Consider the following 19,691-nt stretch of genomic DNA (forward strand, 5'->3'; position numbering starts at 1 on the left):
ACGTTTACTTAATATTCCTTTGTCTGTTTTCTGCTCCCCCTGCACCGCCTATAGGGCAACATGGCGACCCTTAATGTGCGGCAAAGCAGAGGATGCACAATTGCAATGATCAACAGAGCGCAGTGTCTAGGGTTATAGAGTGGAACGGCGATTAAGGGCGAAATAAGGGGGATAGCCGCTGGACAAATAATATTAGATACAAACAAGTGAGAAATAAAATTACTGAAATAAATCAAAAAGAAAGCCGTGTCCATGAAGATTTCTTCTTCCTCTACTTCTAGTGGCTAGGACTTTGATCGTGCATTAAAGGCTTGAAACTAGCCAGTTCGTCGAATGAGAAGGAGCAGTGTTGCACTGAACTGCACAAAATACTTTCAGCGAAGCAATGTGAATGGGAGGGAAACAAATGCATTTCTTGGGTGGTTATAAAATCTTCTCAGCTGTAGTGGTTAAATTCCGTTTTTACGTGACTTTCAACTATATTCTCAATTTAATTGCCCCTAGCGCAGCAAAAACATTTTATTTCGCCATGGCGCATTCTTCGCATTTATTAAGTTTGTCAGAGACATTTTGATTGTACGACAAACAAACACGACACGGGACAACCCCTCCTGACTGTAGCTTCCCCTGCCACCATGATATCCACCTGTCAGCTGGCAATCAAGAATGTCAGATAGCGACGTTTTGACGATTGAGGCGGCAGTTGAGGAAAAACTCGGTTGGATTTGACTTGGTTTCAGTTTAGCTGACGGCTGAGCTGACTTGCTCAGTGGCCACTGGTTCGGTGTCAGTTGCTCGATGTCTGGTGGAACCCCGTTAAAATACATATCTTCAGTTTCTTCGGCCACCAAGTAGTACTTCATTTTGCTGCTGCCACAGCGTCGTGTTCGCATTCCATTCAAGGTTGTCCCATAGATCCGCATCGACTTTATGCCAACACGACCCCTCTCGCACACAGGCCAACTATACTTTGACAAATTGCAACTATTCGACGAATTCGAATCATTTGTCATTGACACAAATAACTTTCAAGTTGCACAGACAAACACACACATAATTTGAATGGGTTGAATGCTGTGGTGGGGGACCGGACCCCATTGCACTGGGGCGTGTAATTATTGTTGATGTAAAAAAACAACATTTGCAGCGGATATTCCAAAATCAAATAATTCCACTCTTCAAATGGTATAGTAATAAATGTGACCAAATTTGAAGCTAAAGTAATATGATTTTTACCAATTAAGATATTTTATTTATTTAAATATTTACATATATCGATATAAAGATTACAACAAATTTCAAGCTTACACATGTTCTATTGGCCAAATAAAAATTTGGATTGGACAAATCTTGCCAACTCTAATGCTAGCGACACTGGTTTTCTCACAAGTCGAAAATCTCGTTATCCGAACTTGTTCACGGCTCGTGGCCTAAGGTGATTGGTGTTGTTGTTTTGACGGCGATTTCAGTTTTGCCAATAACAATAACAACCAACACACATAGTGCACATATAACCGCAACAAGATCAGCAACAACAATCGTCAGCAGTTGCAACCCACCCACACCCTTCTGCCTATTCATTGTCGCCACCTTGCCACCGACGCCCTGCAGCCCGTCCCGCACGCCTGGAAAGACCCAAGGATAAGCGTATCGCTCGCGCATGCCTCATAGTGACCCAGTTTCCTAAGCGGAATGTAAACAAATTTGACCTGGAAAAAAAGATTTTGTTATGTAAACAAACCTCGACTGCGCTGTAGACTGGGGCTGAGGCGACTCAAAGTGTGTGCATGTATGTGTGTCAATTGTGTTTAGGCCTTAATAACAACAACAATAAACGCGAAAAATTCGGCAGCAATGTCATTAATTTGATGATGCTGTTGCCAAGAAATGTATGTTAAATGGAAGACTAAGAATAAGATACGGGAAATGCTGATAAATACTGCCGAGAGTGACGAAAGAGGGCCTTATGAAGTGGTCCAAATGTATGGAAAGCTATGGAAAATGCTCTTAGCTATATTCCTTTATATGGTACACTTTGCTAATTTACAAATAAAAATCTCAAATATATACCAAAAAACGTAAAACTCAACATATAATACCAGAGATAACCTCCACTACCAAAAACAAGTTATTCTTCTAGTAACATTTTAGAAAAATTTGTAGAAATTGGCAAGACAAATTTGTCAATAAATGCTTAATCTTCGCTTTTTATTTTATTTTTTCTTTAATTTTAGAGATATTGACGATTAGGCGGACAGCCACACAAGGGTTTGACTATATCATCAGGAATAATTGGCCTTAGGGCCAATCCCTGCCCAATTAGAGTTCCAGCGTGACCATTTTGCGAATGCGAAGAACTCCTTCCTTGATCTAGGCTTTTCCTTTCTGGATAAACCTCGATTACCTCACAATTTAATGAACTCGGTGACCTACACTTTCACTAGCTCTCTGCCACTACTGCCACGTCTTTGAGTTTAAAACATTACTACGAACTTTTTTTCTGGCGTTTTGTGGATTTTCCCATAATTCCTAAGTTTAATTAATTTAAATTTCTTTGCTTTCCTTGCTTTTATTAATAGTTGGCATTAGCATACAAAATGTGAGTTTCCAATAGAGTTTCATTAAAATGTGTTTGTTTTCCTTGTGCGGCTGTCTAGTTGCGGTTGTTTTGCGTTTTATCTTGTACCATAGTTTTGTCTGCACATTTGTTTTTGCCAATTGAAAGGGGGTCTCGTAATAAATATCAGAAATTGCGTCTTACTTTGACACATACATATAAGACGAAATCGCACTAAAAATAAAAAGAGTGGCAATGAGCGTTCTTTATTTTTTTAGTGATGCTTCAGCGTTTGTTATTGTCGTCTTCATCCGACTTTCTCTATTTTTCTCCGTTTATTTTTTTCGAAATTTGTTATTTAGCTTGTACTTTTAGCTTTTGCCCGTGCAATCGATAACCGTCACAGCCATCACTATATAATAAGGCAAACCAAATGCTCATTCAATGATTTGTTTTTGTTTGCCAGGGTTGCGTTGTTTATTGAATTTAAATTGCGTTGGGTACAACACTTAATTAGCAGCGTCAATAACAAGAAGACCAACGAAAGAAAGATAAAAAATACGAAACTGAAGACAAGAAATACCAGTGGTAGTACGGGGAGAAAGAAAATCCGCAGAAAAACAGCAAGACACGCAAAAAGAAAATGTTTGGCCAAAGCAGAGACTTGTTGTCAGCACTACCAAACAGAAGACAACAAAGGCGAACGTCAAATACAGCGCAACAGAAAACGGAAAACAACACACAAACAGCAACTGCAAACAAGGCAAAAAAAATGTGCCATTCTTTTTTTGCACATTTGCCAGCACTTCACTTAGCAACATTGTTGCAGCCACAGACGGACCGAATGGGGTTTAAGGGGGACCTATAGACAGCCAGCTCAATGGAAATGTATGAATTGCATTTGCAAAATAAAAAAAGTAATATAAAACCGGCAAAAAATGCAGATCGACTGCAAAAATGGTGCGCCTGCGCCAACGGCAGAAAGTAAAGATGATTGCGATTGCAGACAAAGATAAGGGGTTTTGAGGGGGTAGAAAATGGGCTCAGACAGACCGAGGGGATGAAGGTGCAAGACAGATGACACAATAGGACAGTGAGTTCGCAAAATATCTCTTGTAGTTTTGCATACCCTATCTTCTAAGGAAGTAACTCTATTTTGAAATTATTTGACGATGAAGTTATTAAAACCGGAAAATAAATTAATTGCTGTGATATTACAGGTAATACAAAATCCCACATAAATAGACATTCAAAGGTAAGGACGCAATTGCCAGCGTAAGAAATTTTTGCTAATCGAAGACTAACTTTGTATTTTATCGCCAAATGGGTAACTATAATTTCAAATGGGTTTGAAAAAAGAAAATAATAAAGTTTCCGCTTGCTCTGCTTTTTTTTCTTTCACTCGCACTGTAGCCATCTCTTTTAACGTGCTAATGACTTCAATGATTTGCAATTGTTGTTTAACCTGAAGACTGCCAACTCAGTCCAATTTGTTGAGAAAAGAAACGGAGGCCAGCGCATGTTGGAACCAAAAGCATCATTAACTTGTCGGCGTTGTTGGTCGCACTAAACCAATTTTTTTCCAGCCAGCCAAGGCAGTGTAAAGTTGAGGGGCAGAAGAGGGCTAAGCAAAAAATAAAATAAATAAGAACTTCAAGTTTAAGCGCTTAAGTTGTTTGTTCATCCCCGCCTCTTGGGCATAATTCAACTGCAACATTGTTGCGCCAAATGCAGGCAGACATAATGAAGGAGTGAGTCCGCAGACGGAGGCAAAAATAGGTTGAGATGGCGGAGGGGACTCATAGACTTGTTGGCCAGGGTATTTTGTGTCATGCGGCTGCTAATAGAGCCAGCAAACAGTGTAAAAAGGAACCACTGACAACTGATTGAGACCGGGCAACGATGGATGTAATGGGTTAAGTCAGAACGAGGGGCCAAAGCAGGAAGCTGCTACATTGTCAAGTTCCTATTAAAGCGATTTCATATGTCATGTACTTAAAAGTTGGAAGTTTTATTATTAATGGAGCGGAAATACAAAAATCGTGGTTATCATTTTTTATTTTTTGCAAGTCTTTTACATGGATTAGACTAACTCCCGCAAACCACCATGCAGTCACGCCCTCACTTTTCAAAATATTGTATATTTATTTAATTATGTTGCGGCAACATTGTTGCAGTCAAGCGGTGTTTTCGTCGACAGCCACGCCCCTTCTTTGTCCACCTGCCTCCCCCAAATTTACGAGAAGTTTTTGTTGGCGGTGTGTGCTTTTTTCTGAATGCGTAATTTAAATTTAGTCAGTTGGAGATTTTGATAAAGGCGAATTCGTAAAAAAGGCAGAAAAGGAAAAACGGAAGGTGGTGGCAGAAAAGAGGCCTGTGGGCGTATAACAAAAACTTGTCGGCGGTAGGTGTGGACATCATTATCGAGACTGTTCCAAAGAAACTAGTTAAGGAGAAGTCTTCTTAAAGATGGATCTATCAAAGCAGTGGTATTAAAAGAGTACATGTTGCGTTTTCTTTAGTTTGCTTTTTAGTCCTTCAAAGAATTGTTTGATACTGACCCTAAATTATTGACAGATTTTTACAATCCACCAACAAAATGTTAATTTTGATAACAGAAATGTCAACCCGTGCATTGCAGCATAATCAAAATTGTACACCAAAGGTGATACGCCCCCATCTCAGTTTTAGTTACCACTTAGTTCCCATACCTTTTTCGCTAATTCTGGGTTATCATTTCATATTCATGAGTCTTGAATTTGTCACAAAGAAAACTTAATTAATTAGCATATAAAATCACAAAAGGTGATATATAAATATAAATACTTCATCCCTTCCATTGAAAAGTGTATCTTTTTGGTGGTGTTGGATTAAAACTTTATTATTGGATTGTTTTTAAATTGGAAACGTAACAAATATGGCGAAAAACTTGAACGTCGGCCGATACGCACTACGCTCTAGCATTAAATGTATTTAGTTTGGTAACGATGTGTTCTGGGTGTTAATCAAGTATTTATTGTGGGGTGTGAAGTAATACTTAGGCACTAATACGATTTGCTTTACTGCGTTTGGGTGTATGTTTGGTGTGAATGGGGATTTTGCAGATGCAAAATGCAAAACGCAGTCGATAACAATGTTAGCCACATCCTTGAACCATTTTCACTTACAGGCAAAATCACATGCACACTCACTCACACGACAACTGAAAACGTAGCACATACGATCCGTATGCACGCTAGTTGTTTGCTGCTCTCTCTTTCTGATTTTCTCCTCTCCATTTCCCAACCCATTTTTCATATTCCATTTCACTTCTGCTCGATTGGATGTAGCCAAGTGTTATGCAACTGCTTAAAGGACTTCATCTTGTGATTTCTTTGCTGATTTGCGTTGTTTGAGTTGTGATTTGTGATTTGTGTGGTGTTTCCTTTTGTGCCTCATCTGTCGGGGATCTCCGCCTCATCCTTATTCTGGAAAGGGCCCTTATCCAGCTTAGAGCAGATAGCATTTCCGCCGCCAGCAGGAGCAGGTGCAGTGCCCATGGCGATAGTAGCGGCAAAGGCACTTCAAATATTTATAGCCCGCACAGCAGTGATGCGAGTGCAAGTGAGAATGCGAGTGGTAGTGGCTGTAGCAGGAGCTGTCATGCAGACAGTAGGAGTAGCAGCCGCAGTCGCACATATTTTCGCGGAGTGTAAGTTCCTCTTGCCTTCACTTGTCTGGAGTCTATATTATCTGAATTTTGCCGAGCGTCCCAGCTCCTTGGCTCGCTGTTTCCCAACTGATTTCTGGCCAACGCTTCGTCTTTCGACTTGGCTTAGGTTAGTTTGAATAGCAAGTGAAATTGGTCTCCCATAGTTACGGGCAGAGGCCCAAGTTTGATCGATCACGAAGATACATTTCCGTATTTGGGAACCAACATTCGTACCACGAACCGGAGTGAGCCGTAATATATGGGTTAGCATTGTTGTTGTTATGGCAATTCGTATGAAAATCATGTCAATTGATTTTTGCCAACTACTCCTCCAGCTCCATCGCCGCCTTGTCGGATCCTGTGACTTGTAAAGTTTTACAAGTCCACAGTATGGGAGAATTCGAGAAAGCCGCAAAAAAGTTATCCTTTTTTTTACGAGAATGAAAGGTGGTTAACTACATTTTCTCAGGATTTTCATAAATAATCAGTTTTTAAATTTTTTATTTTAATGCATCTTTGATTTGTAGATCAACAGAGTATTCCGTCGTCTAGACCTACAAAATGGTTTACCTAAACAATTTTTGCCTGGTACCGCACACTTAACTCAACTCGAGTCGTATGATTAATTCGCAATGTTGTGGCTGATTTTATGACCGAAATATTTTCTGCATTTGACGCCATCGACCCAAAATAGACTTGGCTAAATGCAAATTCATGTCTGACCCACATTGGCGACTGGCGTATTAGTCACCGCCGTCGGGGATCTACAAATAGAGAGCTCTAACTACGCTTGTTGTTAGCTATGTAATGCATAGCTGACGCATTGACTTGGCCCCTCGACTGTATACGTCATCTGGTTTGTGAATTCTGGCTGATATTAGATCACAAGGGTTCTCGGTCTTACAGACTCCGACGTACAATAAATGAGATCAGGTCGAGGAAATTGCACTGGGTGGTGAGGTCATCACGGTTGTGCGATAATTAGCGTGCTGAAATAGCTTATTGAAAATATTCAAACTGACCGAATTCAGTTTAGTTCCACGAACGATTTAAATCTTGCCCTACGTTTTTTAATTCCTTGTTTGTTTTATGTCAGTTTAGTTTTGTTTGGTTGACGCATTGTTTTTAGTCAAATGGGAATGGCAATTGCGGCAATGGAGAAGAAGAAGGGGCAGCATAAACGTCAAAGCCAAACAAACAAATTTCAAGCAAAATGCCCGACATGTGGATGATCCCAACGTGGCGAGGGATTATTTCAGAGGGACTAAAGGGGCAATGTAGGCAAACCGGCGGCTTAACTAGTGGTGGACGTGGATGAGGGCCATTGCCACAATTGCCACAAAGTGGCACTTGCCAGGTTTTTTACACAAGTTGGCCTGCCACATGCCAACGCAAGTTGGTGCTTCTGCAACTTCCTCATGCCACATGTAACAACATCATGCTTGTATTGCAATGGAACTGCAGCGGGATTCCTGCATGCCCAACTGATTTTGCCTCGATTCGAAATTAAGACATTCGAAGCGCCTTTCCACTATGTAGCAACTTTGTCCTTGAATTGCCGCCTCACACAACATGACAGCTTAAAGTTGGACAGGCGAAACAAACCGTAACTGTTTGCAACAATGGAAATATATTTTGTGGCATTGGAAGAGAAAACGATTAAGTTGATTACTTTAAGACCGAGTGTATTTCCACAGCATTATCTTTAGCTGGCTTTAAGCAAGTGATTCCTGAAAAAATTTTAAGAATTTTTATGGGTCAAAAATTAAAATAGAAAATATTAAACCAGGTTATAAAACCTAATGCTGTGACTGGGAGAGGTCAATGCTCGTAGAGTAAGAGGGTATACTCTATTCATTGAAAAGCAGCAGCCACTGTAAGTATCAGCGAACAAAAAAAATAATGTATCTGGATTACTAGCCGAGTCAATATTAATATGTACCTCTGTCTGTTCATAAGCTAGAAGGTTCAGTTTAACCATGCAGATTCTAGTCACGTTATGCTGGCTTTTTCCATAACGCTGCGACGCAAACTCTTTTTTAACCAACTCACCACATGCCGCCTTAAATTGTCAAACATTTTATTATTTGTTTTACCTATTTTTATCGATATGCCACCAAACGATTCGGGCACGCCCACAATAGGTTGTCCATCTACAATTACATTTATTTTGGTATTATTTTTTTCCATATGTCTTTGTTTCGATAAATTTTGACCGTCCCCACGACGACACGATTCATTTTATTATTCAAGCACCTCGAGAAATCCAGTGAAGTGCTGGCAATGCAACATGCGGCATTAAATGCGCATCTCCGCTACCTTTCGCCGCATTCCCACCTTACCGGCACCTGAGTCCATTTCCACGTTTCATTCGTCGCTGATTCTCAGTTCCCCATCCCCTCGTTTCTGGACTCCAGGCTGCATGGGGCACGCTAGAAGTCATTAAAAGCACTAAAAACGCAACTCCCGTAAAAAGTGACCCTATCTCGTCCCATGACTTCGACTCTTTCTCCTTCTCGAAGGCCTTGGACCAGAAACGCACTGTCAGAAATGTTTGAGTCTTTGAATACGGTTTTTATACCCGTTACTCGTAGAGTAAAAGGGTATACTAGATTCGTTGAAAAGTACGTAACAGGCAGAAGGAAGCGTTTCCTATGTATATACATAGTTAGCTATATTTATTAGCAGCACAAAACAGTCTTTATTTTAGCTGTGCGGCCATTTTTGGCCTAGTTATGACGAAAAGGGCCCCAAACCCCGCACGCAAAACCACGCAACCCGCACACAAAAATTTGTCAATTTTTTTTTTTTTTTTGAAAATCGAAAAAGTATGGATAGACGTAGTTAGCTATATTTATAAGCAGCACAAAACAGTCTTTATTTTAGCTGCCAAAGTGGGAGATATTTATGTTACGCTGTAGCTAGGCATGTGGGAGAAGATTTAAATAGTTCGGCAATTAGCAATCTGTGAGTGATATTTAAGAGATTAAACGTTACAGCTTTTTATTATGGGATGAGTAGTAGGCTACCAAATAATTCTCATAAAAACTTTTAACTTGGATTCTCCTTATTGATGACACACTATTTTATTGCTACTGCATATCACGCACTGCTAAATTACATATCACGCACAGACATATAACAGAAAACATAATATAAACGTATTTAACGCAAAATGTCTTCCCTGATACATAATCTTCAGATAACTTTCCAGCATTCGTATATGGTAAGCAATATTACACACACTACCCATTTATATTATTTTCCGAGAATAACGCACTCATAACTAATCGGCGAATCTCCGGTCCCTCCACCAGTGACGGTTTTCCATTCAAGCATAGGGTTGGTCCCCGACTTTAAGTGCCTTCCATGAACTGCAAGGCAAGGCATAAAAACTCAGAACGCACAATGTAGACGATAATCAGAGAAGCCTACCCCCTCCGTCGGCCGATTATCACCCTTTCAAGTCTCGTGGCGTGCTCCCCCATTCATGCCTCTTAGTGACCCCTTGAACAACCCAACTTGTTGAGCTGTCTGCCTCAACTTGTAATGGAAACTTTTGTAAACTTTTCCATATAATCGCGGAAGGGGAAAATTACCACAAAAGTGACATTAGCCATATCAATTGAATAAAGGTGAAACGAAGAAAAGTATTTGCTCCAAAAGTGCCAAGTGGGTAAAATTCCATTCCTCGAGTTCAACAGATATTCGGATTATTTGCGCTCCTCATTAATAAGTCGTTTATGTCAGTCCTAAGTCACAATAACACATCGTTTCAGTCGTTTTAATGAACATTTGAGCAAATTGAATTGTATTTCAAGACAACTGCGCATATGTAAGTACAGAATGTTTGTATCTGATGGATGCATTCATTGACTTTTATCCGAGACAAGAAACGCATAATTTAATGATCAAAAAACCAGTGAGAGAAAGGGCTGAAATCAGAGTTCTCTATCCGAAAACATAATATTTCGAACACTTTCATTTTTAGTGCAAAACAAAAATTCTCTACAACCACGCTAACACATACAAACTGCCCAAGATGGTCAACCGACATTTTTGAAATTTTTTCAAAAAACTTAGCCACGCTCACTCCAACAGCGAGCCCAATTTTTTAAATTATTTTATTGTTTTTATTTATTAAATAATTGTGAGATATCTGATATTCGAGGAGCTCGAATATTGTGATCTCCCTTGTTTTATGGTTAGCTTCGTTCCACTTCCTTTTTAACGCGATTTTTTGTTTTTTTCCGAATTCATTCACCTTATAATCGGCCAAACCAGTTGCGGTTGTTGTGCTTTCGTCTTTTTCGGGTTTGTTTTCGTTTTCAATTTTCGTCATTGCCTCAACGTATTTTCCCGGTTTTGTATGCGCCACGAAACTCGTAATAAAAACAACGGGTAGTAAATATATTATGTATTTCGCAACGATTAAGTTCAGCCAATAGTGAGAGGCTGTGGCTGTGGATGACTTATTAGAAAATCTGGGAAAATAAGAGAGAAATGCTGCGCATGCACAAAAGTCAATTATCTTAAGCATGTTTTGTGTGAATATCGGCATTAAGAGTGTCCGCGAGTTGGTTTTGTTTAATGAATGAACAGAGCGGAATTTTTTCGTATTGTATGTACGTCGTTTGTTTCACTTGATTCCGATTCGAATGCGACTGCCCCGCGGCAGGTAACACAAACAACATCCGATAATGTAAAAAGCGCCAAGTACCTGCCTGTATCCGTGTGGGTCTGTCGAGTACGTGGCTTGAATGAAAAGTTATGAATCCACGTTTGTTTCCCTCTTTTAGCCAACATGATTTTTTGCCAAATTATCTTGGACTTCTGATCTACAGAAGCACACAGAAATAGGACAAAATCAACTTCATGATTGAGCCACGCCAATGGTAATACCAAAATATAATATTTTTGTTTTTGCTTCGCAGGTGTTCCAGAAGATTCTACCCCGAGTGGGTTATGTTTTCAAATTCATTCTGGTATTGAGGTGAATGTACCAGCAATGCAATTCAATGCTGAGAACGTTGTTCCGATTCCAATTGAATTGATTTTCCTGATGCCCATTATAGGTAGATGGGTAGGTAAGTCAGTCCACAGATTTAATACAGATAGGAGAGTAATGATAGACTAATTTAAATCTTTCATACGCCTTTGTAAATATTTATTTTCTTTGGTTTAAATAGTTTTTTTTTTGTATGAATCACGCTTTCTGGCATATTAAGTTTCACATTTAGACGTCTTCATAGCCACATTTAAGACATCTTCTTCAACTATATGAGCTCGTCTATCCAAATGGAGAACAAGGCTAACTCGACTTACCTTTTCCTATCCGCATAAGACATCTACGAGATGTTGGGCAAATTTCCGGTTTCTGTTTTTTTGTAAAAGCCAAGCCAGCATAGACGACAAAAAAGTCTTTGTACGTTTCGGTATTTTTGGTTCACACGTGCTCGGTTAATAAACTTTAAAAGACCGCAACTGAATGAAGCTCTCCTCTTCGTAAGCATTAAAGTGGGCCTGGTAATAGGCAAGTCAAGTGTTGAGGCCAAACACTGCGGCTCGCACTTAGACGACACATAACACCAACAAGAAGTGAAGCAACAAAAACAAAAGCAAAAGTTAAAAACAGCTTGCGTACTCTACTCTCCTTACTATTTTTATTGACTGCCTTGCCTTATTAATGTATCTTTTGTGTTTATCATTGTCGAATTTGAATTAAGCCGAGTTTGGTACACGCATATGCTTAATGCCTAATGTCCAACAAGTTCAGTGCCTTCTCGCTAGCCCGTTTCTCCTATTCTTCGTTTTTTAATTGGCCCCCAATTTGTTCATTTAAAAAAGTACTTTTATTGAGAACTAGAGGTCCCTAAATGCAATACGTGTCCTGCAAGGATAGATATGTAAACTTTTCAATACTATTAATGAAATGTATTTCTTTATTTCCTTCAACACCCAGTTTCCATTGGCTTTTCTCGTATTACGACCTCAGCTTTTCGATCTTCGTGCCAGTCTTTTGTCTTTAATCCTTATGCTTCAAGTTAACGATGCTTTCATTCACAAAAATGTCTCTTCAAAATTAGATCGAGTATAAGCTTCATTAAAGCAAGCATTTGAAATATATAGCACTTCATGCAAAGTGGGCTATTAGAGTTCAAGATACCCTATGGTAGCCCTAATATTTGTGAAGTAAAAGTGACTAAAGCGTATGTAGCTATTGGTCTCCGTGTGGTGTGTTCGCCTTCCCATTTCTTGATCAGGATCAATAGCCGAGTCGAAATTGGCACGTCCGTCTGTCTGTATGAACGTCGAGATCTCAGGAACTATAAAAGCTGGAAAGTTGAGATTAGGCAGGCAGCGCAAGTTTGGTGACCCATATTGCCACGCCCATCCTAACGCCCACAAAAAACTCAAACACTCAAACACATTTGAACAATATCATTTTTTTATTAGTCTTGTAAATTTCTATCGATTTGCCAAAAATTCTTTTTGCTACGCCCACTCTAACGCCCATAAACCTCCAAAAACTATCAGTGTTGAAATTTCTACTTCGCACTTACACTAGCTACGTAACGGGTATCAGAAAGTCGGGGAACTCGACTATAGCGTTCACTCTTGTTAATAGATTTCACAAATGTTGTGGAATAAGGAAGTTTGAGCCTCCTCCTCCAATGTTGTTAAGTTTAGTGTTATGGCCTTCGAGGCTATTATGGTCAAAAAGTTATCATATAATGGGAAATGTCCTATTACGAACCCCATTGGACCCATTTGATATCCGGTGTTTGTAGCTTGTTATGGAGGATCTGCTAATTTCCTGCGGAGAAAGCTGTCCCTAAATGTAACGGCAACTTACATTGGTTATGGAACGTTCTTCCGCTCTTACTCCAAGTTAAATGACGAATGGAGGAATGCAGGTATTGGCAAACGTTTCGGTTCTTCCTTCAACGACGGTATGTAAAATTGTTTGCACAAGTGCTTGTTTCTGTTACTGCTGTTGGGCGCATTAAATTTAATGCTCTACTAAAATATTTCTATCAAAATGAAAGCATAAAAATTTTCTCCTGATATTTTGGAGGTGGCCTTTGTGTTGTGTGGAATGGTGTACTAAAATTTTATATGCATTATAAAATTGTATTTTATGTCACTCCTAAACTTGCCATTAGCCTTGGTCCCATGCGCCGGAAAAAGTAGAAACCATATAATGTTTTTAAAAGTCGATTTCATCCCAAGAAAAGTTTTGAATTCGAGTGTTTCTTTCAGTTGCATTGTTCTGAAATAAAAAGTAACAGCTCGCCCGTAAAGTTTCAAATATCTTTCTATGCCGTGTAATCGCAAACGGCTCCCCACAATAACGCAAATAGAATAAATATTTGCTCACAAATGACCACCATAAATTTTTTGAGCTGAAAATCGTCATCGAATTTTGTGAGTCCTCTTCGGTTTGTTTTTAGTTTTCCGCTGTGTTCTTAAATCGAAAAAAAAACTTTCTTGTTGAGAAACATAAAAATTTTTTAATATCAAATTTTGTGATAAACAATGATTTTGCATTCGCCCAGCTTAATAAAAATATTTTTTGTTTGAGCATACCGAGTGTATCACTTGTTAAGATTAGACTACAACAAAAAATTGTTCTTTACTGTGTAATGTGTCGGATTCTCCCACTGCGCTTCGTCACTATTTGGACTGCCGTAAACAGTGATATTGTTGTAGTTTGTTTTTTATACATAAGAAAGGAAATCTCGAAAACAAAAAAAAACAATAGTAGAAATATCATATTTTAATATGGGGTAAAACAATTGTAATAAATGTTACACAAATACAAATATAGCGATAAAATTACAGTATAAAAAATAAACTTAAATAATATAAAGCATCTATCAGTGTTCTGAATCAGCCCGAATTCGCTTCTTTTTTTTTTTTGTATTTTTTTATGTTTTTAAGGGGCAATAAAATTATCTGCAGCCACATTCGATACACAAAGGACAACAAGTGCGGTATCGCACGACGACGACGCATATGAGTACGAAAGCCAGTGCAACGACCATAACTCATGCGACAGTTAGATGCGAGAACTCAGATAGGCCGGGGCCATCTGAACAAATCCGAGAGCCAGGATGGCACCGAGCATGTGGATGGACATGAGGTTAGAGCTGACTAAATAAGGCACTTTAGCAGACTGCTGCGCCGCCAATTGCAGAACGACTGCATTCCTTTGAATTATGAGGTCGCTTTTAGAAATGGGGTCGTGATGCGATAGTCGGCGAAAAGAAATATCGAAAAAAATAAGTACAAAACAAAAATACTAAAAAATGTTCCTTTTGTGTAGAAAAATAGTTGTACCAACTCGGTTCCCCATATAAAATATATTGGTAGTGGAGAATCGTACTAACTCGTTATATTCTTCTTCTACTATCGAACTAATTTATCCATCCCCATGTATTTGCTGCAATGCATTGATTGAGTGTTGAGAGGAAAAGATGCGGCGCTGTGTTCTGTTTATTATGTTGGTCCAGGCCAGCAAGGCCATAAAATTTCATTGCCTTGCTGGCGAAAAATAAACCAGAAAGTCAGGAGTGGGACGAGAAGCAAAAGTAGACGCCTGCCATGAGAATATGAAAAGGACGAAAGCATACCTCCAATGGGAACACAAACAAACCGTTTTGGTCATCTCAATGGCTGCGACCTGTTTTCAGTGCTGAGTTTGCAGACAGGTGCATCGTGGGACGAGTATTTTTTATATTATTGTTTGGCTGATGGGGGCTGGTACTCCCTGCCCTTGCGCCATTGCCCAGAGGCATAGCGTCGTCATAATAAACCAATAAAACGTTGCTGCTGCCGTCGCTGTAGCCACTTGCAGTTCCAATCAAGTGATTTTTATTACCAGCCGCAAGTCTAGGGGCACTATGGGCTATAAGTGGCCATAGTAATGGTATAAACATACCTAAAACATAGTAAACTACCGCCTGAGAGCCCAAAATTAACCAAAGATTTTGGAATACTTAAAATTACCACGAATTTTGGTTGCACTAAAGGGGTATGAATATATTTTTAAAATTTGTGTACCCAGAACTAAAAATTGGTGTCAGTTTTAATTCATACTTCTAGGATGCCAGGATTACACGTTCTTTAAATTGATTTAATAACAGAAAAAACTGTAATTTTTCTTATATCCCATAACAGGCTTAAAACTTATTACTAGTTCTTGCATAGCCAATAAGTTAGGGTATCACCCCTTGTGCAGTAACAGCACTGAAAACCACATTCAAAAACGTGTAATGAGCCGCTTTCTTCACTCGGGGGTTTCCCCTTTTGCTGATTCTGGCGCTGCCGCTGCATGGTAAATAGCTTTCGATTGCATGCCTCCTTGTCTAAGTCTCATAACGGAGGCAAAGTTGCGGTAGGTTTCGAGGGATTGGGGTTTATACACCATATAGGGGGCCGCTTCAACTGCTTGACTGAGATGGACGCGGCGCGATTGCTTTAGTCATGGTCTGTGAAACACGTGCGATAATTATGGTAATATTTGCATTTGCGTGTGGCTTCGTTAAACAGTTGAGTGAGTTGCTGGGCGCCAAGACGCGACTCGATCGCCCAAGAAGACCACTTCCGAAGAATTGGCCACGTTTTCGGGGCTATGACTTGCAGGAAATCAGCTGCACCTTATAAATTGATCCCGATCCCCTATCGCTAGTTGATGCTTAATGGCCTTTTAAACAGCCGGCACAGCCCCACCAGCCCCAAAATTCTCCGCAGGCTTTCAATTATACCGGATAGCTAATTATTTTTTTTTAATTTAATGAATGCAGTATTTTGTATAATTCTACATAAGATCTCGCGAACATTGTTTTCTCGGGAACTATAAGAGTTAGAAATCCAAGATAACGAATGCAGATTCTATATGCCTCCCTCGTTTCCCTTAGCTCAGAAAGGGATATCTGATAGTCGAGAGTTCCCTCTGCTTTTTATTTTGCAAAATGAGAAAACTAAATAGCTTAAACATGACTGTAGAGTTGCTGGTCTTTCAAATGGGTATCTGATACTTGAGGAACTAGACTATAGCGTTTTTTATGTTTTTGTTTGGCACTTGGTTACGCAAATTACAAGTGCACCCAAATACTGAGGAATTTAAACTTTACGATTGACCATTAAAAATTATAATGTCTTTTATTGATTATCGTATAATATTTAATGGGTAATATCTGTGAACTCCGCAAACCTAAAAACTTTTATATTTATTCATAAACAATATTCAAAATAATGTAGGTATGCGCTAAACGCTACCAATAAAAAACGACAATAAAGTCAAACGAAAAGTCAAAAAATACTTTTCGATTTGGATCCTATTCTACCTGGCCCAGGTCATCGAATGCATTTCTCCCTGATTTCAGATTCCCAGATTCCCTACTCTCTGTTCAAGTCCACTTCGATTACGAAATGTTGAATAAATCCACGCTGACCTTATTTGCTGCCTGCATACAAGTATGTATGAGACGATTCTTGGTTTTAGAACCCGAAAATTCGATTCTGCTTTGATTTGCCGCCATTGGAATTCCAAGAAGGATATCGTCCCGTCTTATTCGCTTTCTGGCCTCGGGACGCTAAGCTTTTTTTATTGCGCTGTTCTCATTTAAAGCATTTTATGGCATTTTGTTTAAGTTGCCGCTTCATTATGATTTTTATGGCCACTTTAGCATGGCCCCTGCAAAGGATTCGCCATCTCTCAATTTTTCACTTCTTAGGTTGGAGAAGGCATTGTTTAGGCCTCGTTATGTTCGAATACTCCGAGAAGGTTCAACGCTGGAGCCGAAACACCAGCATAAAAACAGCTCTTAAGGCTCGTTATAATTTTAGTTTTTCATTTTTTATTTCTCGTCTTCTTCGCGCGAATTCACTGTGCATCTCGCCCAGGTGATTGCCCTTTCGAGCATCTCTCACGTAGTATTCGCTTTAAATATCCTTGGGGTCCAAATTGGAACTGTTCTTGGCCGCGTCCCCTTCGTTTCCTCCTGAACCACGATTCGATTTCGATCTTGTTCTATTTTCAACTCGAAATGAAATCGCTCCACTTAATACTAACCATTTAAATGAACATAAATTTGTATAATGCTTTCACTATTCAAAATAAATAAATATACCGTTTGGAGTATTATACTATAATATATACATATATTTATAATATATATATATATTTTGAAGGTTTGATTCCCTTAAATTTTACTGCATGCATCCTCTTGTGCAGTTCAATGAGCTGTTGCAAAGTAATTCCCCGCAAGCTCGAATTCCTCAGAAAAGCGTAAAATTAGCTCCCCCACCGCAGTTTTGCCCCACTCAGGAACAGAATGAGAATTAAAAACACATAAATGTCTCTTTCGGAAATCTTTTTGTTTTATGGAGCATCCTTTTCGGACCAAAACTAAACGCAAAGGAACTGTAGAGGAGCTTCCCCTCTTTGAGGGGCGGTGTAAGCCAAAAATTTGACGCAAGCGCAACGTACACACATATGCACATACATATAAACAAAGACGCTTCAATGCCAGACGGTGCCCGGTGAAATTGACAATGAACTCGCGGTGGACCAAAATTTGAAGGCAAGCGCAGTAAGAGGTTTCTTACCTATTTCCTGTCCTGTCCCGACTCCCCGACTCATTGAAGAGCAAAGATTCCTACCTAACAATAGAGGCCACAGCTTCAAATACATATACAATGACGGAGCCACAGATTTCGGATGAAACACATTCAGATGCACTTCGCAAATTAACGCCCTAAATCTGTGGGATCTCATTCCGAACTTCTGGATCATGTCCTCTATTTTTTATTGTCCGTTCGGTGTGGGAATGTCTACGAAAGAGAGCGATAAATACAGTAGGGCTTCTACGAACTGGTCCGCGATCGGTCCTTCAAAAGCATGCGGTAATCTCTTTCCGATGTCAAATCATATAAACCCAGCAGCAATCTCCGGCGCAATTAATGCAGCATCGTCAGCCTTTATTTAATATGAGCTAGAATAAAAACGACTCGATGTGGAATAATGTCGTCAGCCTTTATATAATATGAGCTAGAATAAAAACGACTCGATGTGGAATAATGTCACGATGCATTGTCGAAATTCTTCAGTGAAAACAAAGTATATAAAAATCTATTAAATTCCCAATGCCACTCAGTCCAGTTCATAGCCAACCACACCCTCTTGGGCAAATTTAGTTTTCTTTTAATCATCTGCCAATGACTATTACAATGACCCTATCGCATCCAAGTTTGTTTACGAACCAAAAAAACGGCTTCTGCAGCTAATGCCGGCTTCCGCCGTTGATATATTGGAGCGTGTTGTTGTTTTCGAATGTCATCATATAATTTTCATTAACTTATTTTTCTTTGATTTGCGTTTCAAGGGTGTTTGAACTTAACCCCAGGGATGAAATACAAAAATGGGGCTAGAAATGCGGTTGCATATCGAACTAAAAAGACTATGTTATAAATCAGGTATTTAAAATGGGAAGTTAGTCAAAAAAATATAAAAATAAAATATGTATAATAATTATTTCAATGGAAATTGCTTACAAATTTTCCTTTTTGAATACACAAAGTTTATTTTTTGTATTAAAATATTATAAGTAAAATAGCTATGAAGGTATAGGAAACGTGGAATCGTCCCTTTATTTATCGACATTGACGTCAATTCTGCAAAATGGGGGAAAATGAGAGGCATGTGAGCACTTTTCCACCCATTCGGACGCAGCATTATTAGCTAAGTTTACAGACACATTTGTCAATTTTATGGTGCCAAAAGGACGATGTATGGCTTTCAAGCTTTTCGGGGCAAAACGATGCCGCATTGCAATTATTATGAATCATTTCCGGACAGCTTTGGTAAGGGTGGTTCAAGTGGTTGAGAAATCTAATTTTGGGGGAGTGAAAGACTTGAAGGATGAGGGGGCTGAGTTAATTACCGTCAACGCATCGCGATGAGAACTTTTAAATTCATTTGGCCAATTTGGAAACCTTTTCATATTTTTGTATTGCGACACTTATTAAAGGGTTTTTTTTCGTGTAAATGTAGTATTAAATAATATTACTAACATATTTCTTTTGGTGTTCAGTTTTTTTGGAGAACGTAAAATACACTTTTTGTCACAACATAAATAATATCTAAAGCGATCTGAAATATAAACTAGATTTAATGTTTATTAGACATACGTCTTATAGTGACTTATGTTTACATATTTCCATATACCTAATTCTGTTCAGTTGTAAGACTGCATTTACGTTTCTATTTGATGATCGATGACGGCATTGGCTTGACCTTTCTGAGTACGTTTGATTTTATTGAAAAAGTTTTCTTACTCCCAACACTCTCCGATCCAGAGCGTAAATCATATTTTATGACCATCATTATTACATAATTTGTATGCTTTGCAAATGGTACTGCTGCTGGATCTGAGG

The 19,691-nt window shown here is 39.1% G+C and overlaps 1 protein-coding gene and 1 long non-coding RNA gene across 2 annotated transcripts; one reads left to right on the plus strand and one right to left on the minus strand.

Annotated features, from left to right (window-relative positions):
• Nucleotides 1-5,410: 5,410 nt before the first annotated feature.
• LOC6535234 lies at nucleotides 5,411-6,658 on the minus strand. The gene has a single exon (XM_002092913.4). It carries the CDS (start codon nucleotides 6,233-6,235, stop codon nucleotides 6,047-6,049), a length of 189 nt encoding a protein of 62 aa, XP_002092949.1. The 5' UTR covers nucleotides 6,236-6,658; the 3' UTR covers nucleotides 5,411-6,046.
• A 2,424-nt stretch (nucleotides 6,659-9,082) lies between these two features.
• Nucleotides 9,083-9,901, plus strand: LOC120321482. The gene is made up of 2 exons (XR_005561111.2): nucleotides 9,083-9,474; nucleotides 9,566-9,901. It is a non-coding gene; the product is annotated as an uncharacterized LOC120321482 (long non-coding RNA).
• The last annotated feature ends 9,790 nt before the right edge of the window (nucleotides 9,902-19,691 follow it).

This window comes from Drosophila yakuba, chromosome 3L, assembly GCF_016746365.2.
Source record: "Drosophila yakuba strain Tai18E2 chromosome 3L, Prin_Dyak_Tai18E2_2.1, whole genome shotgun sequence".
NCBI classification, from domain to species: Eukaryota; Metazoa; Arthropoda; class Insecta; order Diptera; family Drosophilidae; genus Drosophila; species Drosophila yakuba.